The 15,723-nt window shown below is 39.1% G+C and overlaps 1 protein-coding gene across 3 annotated transcripts in view; it reads right to left on the bottom strand.

The window, feature by feature from the left end:
- Positions 1 to 1,687: 1,687 nt before the first annotated feature.
- Positions 1,688 to 15,723, bottom strand: part of STX7 (syntaxin 7) — a 32,970-nt gene continuing 18,934 nt past the window's right edge. For all 3 annotated transcript variants that reach the window (XM_056342826.1, XM_056342828.1, XM_056342825.1), the window contains exons 3-10: positions 14,132 to 14,201; positions 12,137 to 12,227; positions 10,304 to 10,441; positions 9,567 to 9,619; positions 8,731 to 8,821; positions 6,777 to 6,849; positions 5,739 to 5,821; positions 1,688 to 3,107 (exon numbers count right to left, since the gene is read on the bottom strand). In XM_056342826.1, the coding sequence (XP_056198801.1) occupies positions 2,982 to 3,107; positions 5,739 to 5,821; positions 6,777 to 6,849; positions 8,731 to 8,821; positions 9,567 to 9,619; positions 10,304 to 10,441; positions 12,137 to 12,227; positions 14,132 to 14,201 (725 nt within the window). In that variant the 3' untranslated portion in view covers positions 1,688 to 2,981. The remainder of the gene's footprint in view (positions 3,108 to 5,738; positions 5,822 to 6,776; positions 6,850 to 8,730; positions 8,822 to 9,566; positions 9,620 to 10,303; positions 10,442 to 12,136; positions 12,228 to 14,131; positions 14,202 to 15,723) is intronic.

Genomic DNA, 15,723 nt, shown 5'->3' with positions numbered 1-15,723 from the left:
CCAGCGGCAGCAGCAGCCGCGCAGCCTGCTGGAACCAGCCAGCCCCCATCAGTGTACCCAGGTGGAGACATCCCTGTGACTTCTGACAGCTGGCCCTTCATCTCTTCCGGAGGTGATGGACTCCAGCATCCCCCCCTCCACTGGGATTAAAGATAGGAAGAAATCTTTCATCTGAGAGCGCACGGGCGAGGCACCCCCATGCCATAAGCAAACTCTGAGTAGATCATGAATGAAAGCAAGCAATGCACACACGGCCCTCAGCAGTGCTCTTCTCCCTGACAGTGCCCACACCACTACCACTGGACAGCATCTGAACAGGCACATGACTCTGAAAATACAAAGCCAACTCCACATGGGAAATAAAGACACGCAGGCAAATCAGACACAGAATGACAACAGAGGCAGCAGGCTGCAGCAGATGTCTGGGAAATAGAATGCATTGCAACTCACAGAATTTCTAAGTCATTCAAAACTGTTGCACTGGCCTGATTCTCAGCAGCTCCAGGTGGACAAAGTTTTATGTAGTGGCTATTCTGCTTTGCAGTCACTGCGGGCTAAACTTGGTAAAAGAGGGTATTCATCCCTTTATAAGGTAAATAGGCAATCAGTAAATATACCGTTTAACCCCAAGATGAGCAATATCCTTCAACTTGGTAAACTTTTTAACAGAGAACCCTCCTAGCAGAAAACCAAATTGAAACGCGTATGAAATGTGACAAGTACCAAGCATGAACAGAATTTCTGATCTGCCAGGAGTCAGAGCTGAAGATCTGCTGCTGAAGTGCTGCCTTTTCTTCCCCAGCATGTCAGTGGAATCAGTCAGTCACTGACAGAAGCAGGTATGAGGTATTGCAACGGAGAAAAGGATCTTGTCTTTGGCAAGTAGGATCAAGCCATTCCTCTGCACCTGTTTGCAATGGTGTAAAGAGTTTGTTAAACATTAAGGTCAGGAAACTTCTGAAGTCAGTTTTAGACAATTCACTGGTGAGAAAGCTACTTAGCCAAAATGCTGACTGATCCTCTAGTTTAGAGTGGTGTAGTCAAGAAACAAATAAAAAAAAAAAGGCATCAGCATCACTAGTGCCAGCCTTACTGCGGCTGGTAGTGGCCCAAAGCAGATCTGATGGTTAACAAGTAAGGATAAACAGAGTCCCAGCCTCGCTCTCAGCACAAAGGCAGCCACAGGAACACAGTAGCTGGGATGTCAACACACAGTCTATACTGCAACTTAATCTGAATTCCCCTTTCAATATCAGAGATGTTTTCCACTTTACAGTCATGTAGTTTCACAGGACTTGTTTTTCCTCCATTGCTTTCAGAATCCAAATACAGCAGCACAAATCTCCTGCCTGCACCGTCTATTCCCATCCCTCAAGTTTCATGCTATGCCAAATGAAAGCCCGTCACAGTCTACCCTCAGCACCCACTGTCACCAGCCACACAGAGCAAAGCAGCCTTTCCTCCTGAGACTGGGCTCACACAGGTAGGAATGCAAGATCCAGGAGCATTTTCATTAACCATGTGAAGTGCAGCACAGCTGCAGGACATGATCCCTCTGGGCTGATTAGCCAGCAGAGCTGAAATTCTCTGGAGCTGTTCAGAGAAATTTCATTCTTTTACATAAAGGCAAAGACAACAGCTGTACTTGTAAGGATGGATTCTGAAAAAAGGAACTACTAGAAAAAGGTACTCTTTTAAAGATCTTTATTTTGGTTGTACGGTTACAGTTCTAAAGTTCATTTATGCTTATTGTTAGTTTGCTCCCAAATAATATTTCATAACTCAGCCTGTAAACAGTGCATTTTCTATCAGTCTGGTGTACAAGAACTTAATAAAATAGAGATTAAGTGACTTTTTCATCTGCACGCTTTCCAGAATAGTTCACCAAGATCAATTAAAAAGGCAAATAGATTAATTGGCAAAAAAGTGTTGTTACATTTTTAATATATTAGTACAAAATGGCACAAAAGGAAAAAGCTTGTTTTAAAGGCTATAAGCATCAAACATCTTAAACCGTTTGAATCAGTTCAACCGATTTCAACTTAATTTCAAATACTACTGTTGAACCTGGAATGGCTCATAATCTTCTTTTCTTCAGCTCTATGAAAAACCTCACATACAACTTTGGACCTGTTCGTGGTAACTGAATCACAGCAGTTTCAGAACAGTGACATTCAAGTGCAGTTCGGAAGTTGGGAATTTCTATTCTTCCCAGTGAATCTAAGAATTCATAGGCTAGAGCTTACTTTCATCTAGCCAAGCTCATTGATGCACACTTCAGATGCAAAGATACCAGACGTGTGCACATAAAACACAGTATTTCTTAATGAAATAACTGAAACAAAAAATCCACATAATTACATCATCCACCCTACCCACCTTTGCCAGAGGCTTCCAGGCATAACCATACTCAATGCCAGATAATGAGATATATGAAGTATCTAAAAGATTTCAGGCAAACTGAAGGCTTCATTCAAAGGCCTCAGTTATAAAAGAGAGATCACACTAACTTCAGCAATCTACATTTTATTTTTGAACCACCCGTATCAAATGGGCAGGTGAGTGGGATGGAAGGGAAAGAGATAGAGACACATTTCTAACTTAAAAATAAATTCTGAGATGTGAATTCATTGCCTCAAGCAACAATTTCGGAGTTTATTTTGGCAGCAACATTTAGCAACATCACAAAAGATAATGACCTGGCCCATCAAAACAATTTATCAGGATTTTGATTAGCCCCTAAACCTTAAGAAGTTTTTTTATGTTTAAGTTAACGGAACAGTTTCTGACCTTGACTGTTTTTTCTAGTAGACAGCACCCACATCCAAGAGGGCAGGCAGTTATACTGACGGTAGTACTGAGAATGTTACTTCTCAGGTTAAAACAAAAAGTCTTATAGAAAAAGTGTGACGAAGTACAGAACCATTATGTTACTCAGCTTCACACTGAGCAAACAATGACTAGGAATTTCCTTTCATAATTTAAATACCAGTTACAACACTTTTGCCAGAGGCTTGTTTTGTAGAAAACCATATGATGATTCCAAGAAGTAATACTCCAACAGCAAGTATAATAATGAGGATGCACATCTTCTTTCGGGACCTTTGCTGCCAATAGAGAAAACAACAAGTTGATTGGAAACTGCACCACCACATCAGAAGAATAGTCAAATGCTTTTATGGTGCTCCTGGTTGCATAATCTAAATAAATCGTGTCCTTACTAACAACTCATATGAAGTTGTTCAAGAGAAAGAGCAAAGTTATCCACAACTTACTCTTATATTATTCAACAGAGTGTTTTCAGTGGTATTTTCTGGCATACATAACAAAATAATGAAAGAGAACACAGTAACATAATGAATGAATGTAATTAGAACACTGGGGGAAAGAAAACATGAGAGCAGGTAACCACATACAAAGAAGAATGGACAATCTATCTGCACAGTGGTGGAGGTAGAAATAGCCTGCTAAAACATATTTAAGGAGTATTAATGTATATACAGAAGGAGACAACGGACTACAATTTCAGACTTCTGAAAGATTGACTTTGCATCTATTCACAGAGTTGTTTTAAAGTTGTTTTTGTCAAGTTTCTTATGCACAACTTAAAAAACCCAAAAAGACCTGACTAAAGACCAAATGTTTACAACACTAAAGTGCAAGTTATGAGCATGTCCAGAAATTTCACATCTCCCATACAGATTTTTAACTTGAGATACCAGAGCATGCAGGACATGCAGCAGTTTATCATTTGTTATCTGATGAATACAGAATCTGAAAGTTTCCTTTACAGCAGGAAAGGGAATTACCATTGGTTTTATCAGGCTTTTGCTGATAGCCAAGGGATAACAACACTCAAGTCTTGCGATACTAGGCCACAGCTCCAGAAGCAAAGCCAGGCTCTACTCTATTTGGCAGAGGTTCTTCTGCCTGGGTGTTTTAGAGGTTTCTGGGTTCCCCCCCCCCTCAGTTTTTCATTAGAGCTGCCCTTTCTCTGCCCAGTACCACCCAGACTACCAAGATTCTTAACTATTCTTCTAGCTTTAGTATTTCACTGCCATTTCTCCCATTCAGGCTAAGACTTCTTCATGTCATCATTTTACTTGCTAGAAACTCAATCCATTTGCTAAAGTACCTTCTTTTTTTAAACCTCTGGTCAGTTGTCTCCTTGCACTCCCAGTCTCCTCCTTTTTCATCCTGGAGACCACCTCCTGTCAAGACTGCACTGAAGTCAAACATTTCCCCTGTAACACTACTTAAGCAAGGTACTGGACTAAAGACATAGTGATTTTATTTTCTCATACAAGTGATCATTACTTCTACAAGTGCCAAAGCGGCAGTGGTAAAGAGGGCAAGAAGAGGAGTGGAGCCTGGCTTTGCCCACACGGCTCTGCTGTGTGAATGCACCCCACACAGCAATGAGTGGTGCATACCTCATCCAGGCACAAAGAGGAGCTGTGAGGGTACCAACCATGTGCAGCCTCGCCCCACCAGCGCATCTGGGCCAGCCTCTAATGCTTCCTTGAGAGGGTCAGACCATACAGATATAATAGTGGCTGAAACTAAGTCTACTGAAAGTGGAAATGATTCTTCAGTGTCTTGGAACAAGGGTGAGTTTTCAAGCAAAGGGAAGTTCAAATCTGAAGCAAACTACACAATCCCTTTAAACACAGGCCAGTTCTGCAGAGTGTTTGGTCTCTGCTGCAAGACCCACTAAACAGAAGCTTGTCAAAAGTCTCGATAACCTTCCTTTGAGATCAGAAGATATTGATCCTTTCCTCTTCGAGATAAAGCGTGAAGTTTTTCATTTTAAATTTCATCCAGAAAACTAACATCTTCCTCAAAATTTTGGCTGCTACTGGGTTTTTTTTCCAGAACTCTGTCAGTATCAAAATAAGAGCTATCAACCCTCAACCATACATACTTAATGTGCCAATTCAATTAGTGCCACCTAGAACACAGTTCAAGGATGCATCCACCCCTTTCCCTCTCCCACTTCTGAAATCAGCAGAAAATCCTTCAGACATTTTGTCATTGATTTACTGTCCTGTCTACTAGTAACACACATAAGAGGATTTAAAAAAAAAAAAAGTCTAAGGACTAACTGACTGAAGAGGGAAGATTTATTACTAATAAGATTATTTCTAATGAGTTTCAAAAATGTTATAAAGAAGTGGCATTTATATATATAAAGAAGTGGTATTTAAAAGGCTTTTTTTAAAGTTTGAGAGTTTGAAATATGTTTTTTGCATTAGGGTAGCAATTAACAGAAGCTGGATATACAGCTTTGAGAATATTTTAGACAGCAAAAACTGTTGCTAACTGGCAGCATCCTCAGAAGACTTTCTTGCCTATCTTCCCTATTACTCCACTGATCTTTAGAGAGTTGCCTTCCATATACAGGAACCTTTTACCTCTTGAGCTGTAAAAGGAGGGGTTGGTTTGTTTGTGGTTTTGTGGTTTTTTGGGTTTGGTTGCTGTTTTTTTTAATAAAGGTATAACTCCAGGTGCTCTGAAACAGCCTGGCTAGTATCACAGGAAACCTGAAGCTTTCAGAGGTCACTGACTTTTGTTTTATAGTGACCTAGAAATACCATCATAGCCTAACATAAACCTTTAAGTAAGTCTCCAAGCCTTGAGGAATTTAAAAAGCAAAATCTGAACTCTGTAGGAAAATGGAAGCCACGACTACTGAGAAAGGACAGTTACGCAAAACTGGCAGTCAGCATTGACATTACCTGGTAGTTTGCTGCTCTTGACAGCTGCTGGTTTGCTTGCTGCACATGTACCTCTGCATTTTCCACGTTGGCTTCTATGCTGTCTTTATTTTAAGAGGAAAAATTTCAAATTTTGATTAGTTATAACCTAGCCAAAGGTTTGGCATGCTGAAACACACTTGAAAGCATATGTAACAGCTGCTGCCCAAGTGCTGGTGTCCTCATCAACACCCAAAGTTTTATACCTTGTATTATGGAAGTTTGACCTGTCCTGTACTTATGCCTGAGTTCATTTCAGAACCGTGCAGACAATAAGTGGCTGAATTCATGTCAGTAGCAGCTCCCCTGTTCTAGATGCAGAGCTGAACCTTAGATACCAACTGGGGTAGAAACTTTCATTATTTCTGATGATGTTTTTTTTTTTTTAAACTTGTCCTTCAACTTGCTACTGACGACCCTCTGCTCAGATTAAAATAGTCCTAAGACCTATGAAATCTGAGGAAACAGACACACAAAACACCCTAACAGGCATGACTATGCTTTGGTATTCTATCATACTGACACAACTTTTTATTTTTTTTCCTTGGAAAAATATGAACAGATTACAAGCTAAGATAATAGAAAAAGCCCTGAAAACATATGCTGGACATAAGACAACAGCATGGCTTAGCAGCAGACTCAGAAAATGTATTTTCCAAACACATTTCCTTAAAAGAATAAACCTGTCTGCTTGAAGGGCAAAGCAGGAACCTTTGTTGAATTTGCACACTTATATCATTAGTCGTTACAGTAAAACTCCCCACATGAACTCCAAGTTTATGTACAAACAGTTAAAATCCCTGCTTTTAAAGATGCTTTATACACATGAAAAGCTACTTTTTAAACCCACTTTATTAACGTATTCCCAGTCATCTCAGCCAGTTTATTAGGTTGCACCTGATTTGCTTTAGCACTGGTATTATCATTAGAGGAATTTTTCCAGAGAAAGTTCGTTCTACGTTGTTGCTCTCCAGAGAAAGAGAACAAAAAAGTTTCAGAGAATATTTGAATTGGACTTACCTATCACATCACCTTGTTCATGAATCATCATGCCTAGATCTTTAAAAATTTCATTGATGTCCATAATATCTGCCTGCAAGGAAAAAAAATCATTGCATTAATTGACATAATATATTCTACCATCTCTGTACATTTAGATACAAATACTCCTCCTCCTCCTCCCAAGTATGTATCCATGACTCTACACTACAGGTTAAAAAAAAACCACTTTAATATGTTTATTTGGAAGGCCTTTTAGGTACTACAAGACCAAGTTTATCATAATCAAACTAACTGAAGATGAGTATATGCACAAAGTACACTTCACATCACATGACAAACAGGACCTCTCATTGCCGAGGGCTTGTCTACACACATACCTGTATTAATTTAACTGAAGGGAAAGGCTCAGGCCAGCTTTGCTTAAAAGCTACCCGTTTAAGCCAAATTAATAAAAGCATGTGCAGAAAGTATTGTGCACCTATTAAAGACATGGAAATTTCATAAACATAACAGTTTACATAAATTACCTCTATAACAGGGTCAGGCTATTGCACCTGTATTACATTATCCTATTACCATCTGGTTATGATGAAGTGACAGATGCCACGTTACCACTGTGCATATGATCTCTTCTTAACTGATAACTGATACACGTTTGGTTTGATTCACTGTAAGTTAGAGTGTGGGTGGCAAGGGAAAGCTTATTGAAAAATTTATGCATAGAAAGGATTTTGTCACATGCATCAGCAAGACTTGCAGCATCTATCTTGTTCATAGTAGAGATGCCAGTTCCAGACTGGCTGGAAAAATTCATTTTGTCTTCAGAGAAGTCTCTTGATGTCAGTATTTCATCACACATGACAATTTTTTGTGTAGTTTACATCTTGTTTTTAAACATTTTTAACTTTTTGACAAGCCCTTGATTACAAAAGTTTGAATGAAACAGAGTATGTCTGTATTTCCAGAAGCATTTAAAAAAGCTGCTTACAAAATGAAGATGTTGAACAATACATTGGGAATAAATACCTGGGAGGAAAGGCATAATTCATTTATAGGCACTGTTAAAGTTACATAATATGACCACTATGTTGGAAAAAAATTATATGTAGTTTTTCTTGCAATCATATGAAGACTCTCTTATTGCACAACTGAACTAGTTAAGTTAAACACAGTATCAAAACATGGCTTTCATGCAGTAGATTTCTAACATACATTTCACATCTAAAGGCAGTATTTGCAGTTTTGAAGGATAAACCACACCCACAGGCAAACCTTGTATCCTAGTTTCAGCGGGGATAGAGTTAGTTTTGTTCTCAGTAGCTGGTACAATGCTGTTTTGGATTTAGTACGAGAATAACATTGATCACGCACTGATGTTGTTAGTAATGTTTATACTGAGTCAAGGACTTATCAGTTTCTTAGGCCCTGCCACTGAAAAGGCTTGAGGGGCACAAGAAACTGGGAGGCGATGCAGCCAAGAAAGCTGACCCAAACTAGCCAAAGGGATATTCCATACCATAAAACGTCACACTCAGAATGTAAACTGGGGGGAATTGGCCAGGGCCTCACAATTGCTGCTTGGGGACTGGCTGGTCATCGGTCAGCAGATGGTGAGCAATCATATTGTGCATCACTTGTTTGTTGGGGTATTTTTCTTTTGGGTTTTATTCCTCTCTCCCTCTATCTTTTTCATTACAGTTATTATTATATTTCATTTTACTTCAATTATTAAATTGTTCTTATCTTAATCCACGAGTTTTACCTTTTCCCCCGATTCTCCTCCCCATCCCACCAGGGGAGGTGGGAAGCAAGTGAGCAGCTGCATGGTTCTTAGTTGGTGACTGGGATTAAACCACGACAAAACCCTAACTCCTCAAGATTAATGTCTGCAATTAGTGCTCATGCACCTGTGAAATGTTTTTTCTTTGGAAATACTAAAAGCACGTTCTGCTGTAAAACCACAGGTACTTACCTCAAGCTGCCTAATGGAAGATTCCCTCTCTTCAATAAGACGGAGGTCATCTTCTGTGATTTCTTCATCTTGCACTTGTACTTGCGGTTGACTATCAAAGAAAAAAAGAACAACCACGCAGAATTGAACAGACACAATGAGAAATAACTCAGAAAAATAAAATGACAGTTAAGTAAATAGCACATACTTTACATAATTACTGGTTAAAAAAATGCATGTTTTTACCCTTGCCTGTCTAGCTAACAAGGAAGGTCTAACGGTCACACCTTTGGTATAGGAAGCTGCTGCTGTAGCAGTGCTGCACATAACACTGAGGTAAGTGGAAAATCCAAGTATGAATACAAGGGCAAAGTTTCTTCTGAATTATAAACTGCAAAGTTTATATCCATCTGAGGCAAAAGCCAGCTAGCCAACAAAACAATCTGGGACTGAGAAGCAGTTCTTGGAGAGTATGAAAGCAATGGGGTAAACATTGGACCCTTATTGCAACTTGACAGTTTTACTCTATTCACAGGCTGGACTGCTTACTTAAATTTGGGTCTCAGAAAGCCCCAATACAGGCTTACGGAAGCTTAAAGAGATGACTGAAGCTGAAGCATGGGGCAGGGGGGGGCGCGGATGATGTGAACTGTTCCTTTTTCTTCACAACTATCTCACCAAAGCCTCTTCTCTACGCTTGCCTTATAGAAGAAAGCCTAACTGAACAACCTATCCCAACTCCCCCCAGAAAAAGGCAATTGATAAGACAAAAAAAAAAAAAATCGTATCAGCAGCTGGCTTCCCTGCAGGCCACTTCTTATTCTGAGCTAGGTAAAGACTTAACAAATTCAGCCTACCTGTCCCAAGAGACAAGTGTTCCTTCTTTGTGGCTATCTTCAGAAGCACCACCCTACATGATCAGTGTTTAAAAATATAATAAATTATTATGGTCCTGAAAGAAGCACCGTCAGCATTTCTGTAAGGAGTCAGTATTACAAGGTTTATAGTGACTTCAAACTGAAACATGATTTAACATGCTCTCATCCTGATTTTGCTTGATGCATGCACAAAGCTGAAATACAAGCAAAAACATTCAGCTCAGTAACTGCCTGCTAAAATTTACAAGTACAGCAATGTGTATTTGGCACAGAGTGAAAAGGCAAAATTGGTATGCTAACAAGGAAAAGCTCAACATCTCAAGCTCCCTCAGTACTTCCCCACTTTCATACTGCATAGAAATCTGGCAAGTGATTCTTTTCTGTAGGAAGAATCCGTTGTTATCTAAAGGTCCAGCAAAAGCATTTCAAAATCTATTAAAAATTGCTTTTGCAAGATTGTGACGTGAACCCAGGGGCAGTTCATGCCTTTGTGTGACAAAAGCAAGGAAAAAGTAACAGTTCTCAGTGTGCTTGTGGCAGAGGGGGTGTTATTACAACTTCATTCAGCCTTTACTATAAAATCACATAGCACACTCGCTACACTATTTGGGGTCAGATATGAGCCTTTGTAAGCAGCATTGTGGGGGCAAGTTTGACATCAAACACCACCAACACCATTGTAAACAAAGTATAATGGCATATTTTCTGATACTTACAGATACCCTTGAGCTGGCTCTTACTCTGGCTACAAAGTCTTTTTCTTTCTCAGCAGCTTGCCTTTGAAGTCTTTGGAAATTTGTTAGTGCTGTGGTGAACTCCCCCACAAGACGGTCTTTCTGTATTTTTCTTTGACGCTATAAGAGAAAAAATTTTACCAAGTCAAATGAGCTCAGGCTTTTCAAGGCTCTGCCATTTCCACACTGCTCAATGCTAAGCCATATTTTTTTTTTTTTTCCTAAATATGTGTAAGGGAAGGCTGCCTACAAAACCATTTGCAACTGCATGGCCAAACCTTCCTTCCCTCTGAGATCACATAACTCTGCACAATTTAAGGCATTTAAAGAGGAAGCCAATGAATTTATTTTCATTTAACAGCTGGAAATGAGAAATGGGCAGGGACAAGAAAGCTTCTACCTTTCTTATTATCTGCTGATTATAAAACCTGGATGCTAAAACATGCAAAGGTGACTAAATGAGGGGAAGGGCACAGAAAAGAAAGAACAGGGCATTCATTTCACATGTGTTTTACATAAACACTGGAAATATATTGAGCTGCATCCAGAAGCTGGTTTACATCCCCCTCAAGTACTTAAGAACTGGTATCAAAATACCCGTTTTAACCTTTCAGGGTTTGTCGGGGGTTTTTTTCTAAGATGTAGGGAAGGAAGGAGGAATACCAGGCACTCGGGAGAACATCCACCATATATCCCTAAATGCGTATGTTACATTAACTTTTCCTTCCAAATTTCTGATAGGCTATAGTTTGCCATTCATCAGTCTGTTATTTATGCATTTCATTGGGAGGTAGCTTTGATGAAGATGCTCATGATAAAAGGAGTAAAATTAAACAGTGAAATATCTCACCACCAACTTTTCAGCTCCAAGACGAAGAAGCAGATAAACCATAGAAAAAAACCTCAAATATACTTTGCCCAAACTAGAGGCTATATACAAAGACCAAGTGTTAACACCTCTGTTAGAAGTTTACCACTTGACAGAATGAACCCACATGGATCATGGCCTGCCATTTGAATTCAGTGTTTCAAGACAATTCATTTCCCTAAAAGCTCCTTGGTAACCACCCACAGGCCAGGCAAGCCGTTCGAGTGACAATAACCCGAATCTGTGTTTTCTAGGATCCTGTTGCTCTTTCCTTACTTAAAGATAGTTTTTCTTTTATTTCTAGGATAGAAACAATAGGATGGCAGAGAGCAGTGTGCTAATAACAACAGCCACTTTGCATGTTACCTCCTGATGAGATTTTACACAGACCTATGAAAGAAGCAGTTTAAAGACTGCAAAAGTTGTTTTAAGAACAGCTCCTGTTCACTCCTCTTAAGAAAGAAAAAGCCTGTGGACAAGACATAGCACATAAACTGATCTGCGTGATGTATAACAGACCTACTGTGCGTAATCAAATGATTCAGACAGTGAGGTAAACAGGTCTGACCACCTGCCCTGCAAGAGGCTTTGGCACACAATTCCCTGACCCTGGAAGTAGCCAGAGTGCCTGTGGAGTCAGACTTAACATCACTACAACAGATTTACAAAGTGCCCAACTACCTGAAATCACAAGCACACCACAATACCATTTCAGTCAAACTACCTCATTCCTGATACATAAAAACAAACTTTTGGACAAGTCTGGACTGCAACAAAACATTCTTGTGTTGTAAGTGTCCCTGTTGTACAAGTATGTTGACTAACTAAACAGCACTTTGAAAGTCTGGTGAGCAGCACAAAAATAGGTATGCAGAACTGAAGTCACTCAGATACTCTACATAAGCCAACCTAACAGTCAAATAAAGCCATGTTCTTTGGGTTTATACCTGTTCACTTGTTGCAGGCAAAGATCCAAACTCTTTAATGTATTTGTCAGTTTCTTTGGCAAGTTGGTTGGTGTACTGCTGCTTCTGTTGCCTACAAACAAATAGAAAGTTTCATTAGAGATCACTGGGTTACTGTTTTTGAATTTCACCAATTCTCAGAAAAGCCAGAGTACTAAATGCTTTCTAAAGTGCACAAAGACATCTTATTCTGTTCTTCACGGTAAAGGTGTGTCATCATGGATTCCAGACAGGACAGATGCTAAAGAAGTTTTGTTCCTCAGTGGGACAGCATCACTCCTCACCTTTTTTTGTGTGTGTTTTTTGGGTTTTTTTTGAGGTTTCCTCTCTTTTCCTAATGTGCAGCAACAGGTTTCTAGTTATTACGTATATCTAGACATGCTTTTCATAGTGCTGTTGAGACTGTCAATAGTTGGAAATATCTGGTCATTTTTTACCATTTATGGTTCAGAATAACTGTAAAAAAGACCAAGTTTTTTTGGTGTGGAAGAACATACATGGCTTGAATATAATTCTGCTACCACAGCCCATGAAATGTTAATTCCTGATAGCTACTGGGAAGCTTAATCAAAGAAATCTATATTTTCACACAACAGAATAGCTGCAAACTTAAAGTTTTCAGCTAACAGCTTCAACACTGCTTTAAAAAAAAGCCTGGTCTTCAACAGCACTGCTATTTTGGGGTTTTTTTTGTCTCTCTGCTTCTATGTTATCACACACTCTACCTTTATATTTTTTCCTGGAGGAACTCAAGTTCTTTACCTGCTTTGCATCCTGCTCTCCCATGTATATAAAAAGGTTTTATCTAGAAAGCTATTCGCAACCAACCAACATCAATATTTAAAATAATCAAATAACTCTTCAGATACATACCAACATCAAAGGAAAGGCCAAATATTCAGACAAGTGAAAAAGGGACAGATGAAAAATCAGGGAAGCTTACCATATTTATTACTTCCATAAAGGGACTGGAATGTGTCCTTTGCAACAGTTTCTATCCTGTTTAGCTGTGAATTTATGCCTAGATCCTGTCTGTATGCAATGTATGTATTGCATAAACTGTCTATGTTGATCTTCACCTAGTCACAGACTCCAGCAGGATATCCACTGTGGATTGTGCCTGGTGAATGTTACGGGCCCTGAGCTCAGGCTATTGTAAAGCAATTTGGCTGTTCATATAAAACGAATGTGATGCCTTTGGTCCAGTATACACCTACTACTATTCAACAGCCACAGTGTGGCATCAACCACATTGAAAACTGCCAGCTTTCTCACCCACAGGATTAACACAACACATTGCTTATGTGCACTTATGATGCTGAGATTAATGCGGTAAAGGGGTTTAAAGGAACACATCATACCAGTTCATTGGACCGTGCAGAGAAGTGGAAAGCAGCTGACTCTCTCTGCCAGTGGTGCATTAATGGCAGTCCGCCTTCAAGTGACGGAACAGCATTCTGCCTTTGAGCTTTATTTCACTTCTGCTACTTTAGTATTTCTGGTACATGTTTATTCTAGAATGTCATCCCATACTGTAGCTTTCATCACTAAAAAGACATTTCGCTCTCTTGCCCAGTATCACATCTCACCAAAAAATCCAATATATTCATTACCTTGTGAAACTTACACAGCTAGATTTGAAGAGCTGACTGGAGTGGAAGGGTGCCGGCGTTTGTTTTTTAAACAATAAAATTGCTTTCTGGTCCTGACACTTTCCCTTTCCTGATATATAGCATAGATTTTATGGATGTGTTAATATGGCAGGCAATGCACATGGGCAAACCAGCTGACTAGTTTACAGACTATCCAACATTAATTTTAAAAAGTGCATCTCAACATTTAAGTTTCAAGTATTTCTCTATACTTACCTTTCTCAGCAAGATCAAGCACTCTGCCTAACAAAAAAAATACCTCATCACCTACCAGGAGATTGTTTACAATGCAATGAAATTAAACATTGTCATGTGAAGTACTCACAGCTGTTGCCTCAACTCAGGTGTGTCTTGTGGTGTTCCAAGCTGATGTAGTATTCTTTGTATTTCGGCAGCTGTTTGTGAAGAGGAAGAGAAATTTTAAAGGGGCACAGACAATTTCCGCTTTATTTTTATGCATTTTTGCTTGACCATTCTGAAGCCATAAGAGTTGACTGAAAAGTCTTGAGTAGCAGTTTCTACCTACTACAAAGAATCCCCTTAAAAAGTGTCAGACCAACTAGTGAATGGATTTTGCCACGTCAAAGACAAAGCCCAGGGTTTCTTGTAAAGGATGGGAATGTATTCATGTGTCTAGGTAGAAACAGGCAATTTAAAGATCAGTTAATAGTTTCACTATAAGTATAAATCAGGCCTTTTAATATTAATTTTTAAAATAAGCAGCACAATTCTTATTCTGGTTTACTTATATTTTATGCATGTCATTTTGGAAAGCCATATGAAAGATGGCCATGACATTATCATACATAAATATTTCAGAACCAGTGCATTAATAAAGAGCAACAAAGCATTAACGGGCTTACAGTACCTTAAAAAAAAACTCAACAAACTCCGAAGTCCAGGTTTAAATTGTAACTTTGAGATCCTTAGATTTCTAAATGTGGGATACAAACAACTGGTGATTTTAAAGTGTATTTCATAAAATACACTAGTTTTGATCTGCAGGAAGTGACACATCTGAGCCTTATTTTCAGCTTAATTATTTTACATGTCACATGGGAAAGCAAGAAGAAAAATGGACACACACTTCAAGGTTATGCAGTTTATCACACTGCAGAACTCGTATCCTCAACACACTTTATCTCAGCTTAACACCCTCACAACTCCTACAATGAAAGAATACATATGCAAAACAACTTACTTTTGCTCAACCTCAGCTAGGAGTAGGCTGGTCTTTGCTGTATTTCTGTGGCCCTCCCCAGGCAGACTGGTGTACCACACAGTCAGTAGAAAATATATAACATGACAGTACATGGGATCCTCACTTTACTACCACGCTATATTTTTTTTCTAAATGCAGTCAGAATTGCAAAAAAAGGCATCTCCAAGTAATCAAGAAAACCATTTAAAAAACAGGTATTTTTTCATATACTATGGAAGAGATCTGTAACAGACAGACCTTCAGTTACAAGAAGAGTGTTACCTGTGACTTACATCACGCAGTTAGTTAAAACTGGAATTCCTTAGAAAATTTTTAGTAGTAATATTAATTCTAATCTTTGTTTCATAACAAGTCTCCAGTAGATTAGATGATATTGGATTTTCTACACTGCTTTACATAACGTCCCAGTGTCAGCAACTATTATAGGCAATTCTTTCTGTTAACACCCAGGTAACGAAGGCATCAAAAAAAGGGGAAGTTAGTACCTAAGTTTTGTATGAGGTAAAAATCAAATGCTTCAAGGCAGAAGCCTTTGAGGGAACTGAGTGGACATAAGTTACTGAAAGAATTACTGAGGGGAATATCACTGTAAGATGTGTTTCACGCAGCTTGTATCTCAATTGAGCTGAAAAACAGCAAAACATTAGTGAAAATTTTTGAATTTTGGCTACAGTTCCCACCTGCAGCTGAGCACC

This window comes from Falco biarmicus, chromosome 6 (assembly GCF_023638135.1).
Source record: "Falco biarmicus isolate bFalBia1 chromosome 6, bFalBia1.pri, whole genome shotgun sequence".
Lineage (NCBI taxonomy): Eukaryota > Metazoa > Chordata > Aves > Falconiformes > Falconidae > Falco > Falco biarmicus.
This window is presented reverse-complemented; position numbering and strand designations above follow the sequence as displayed.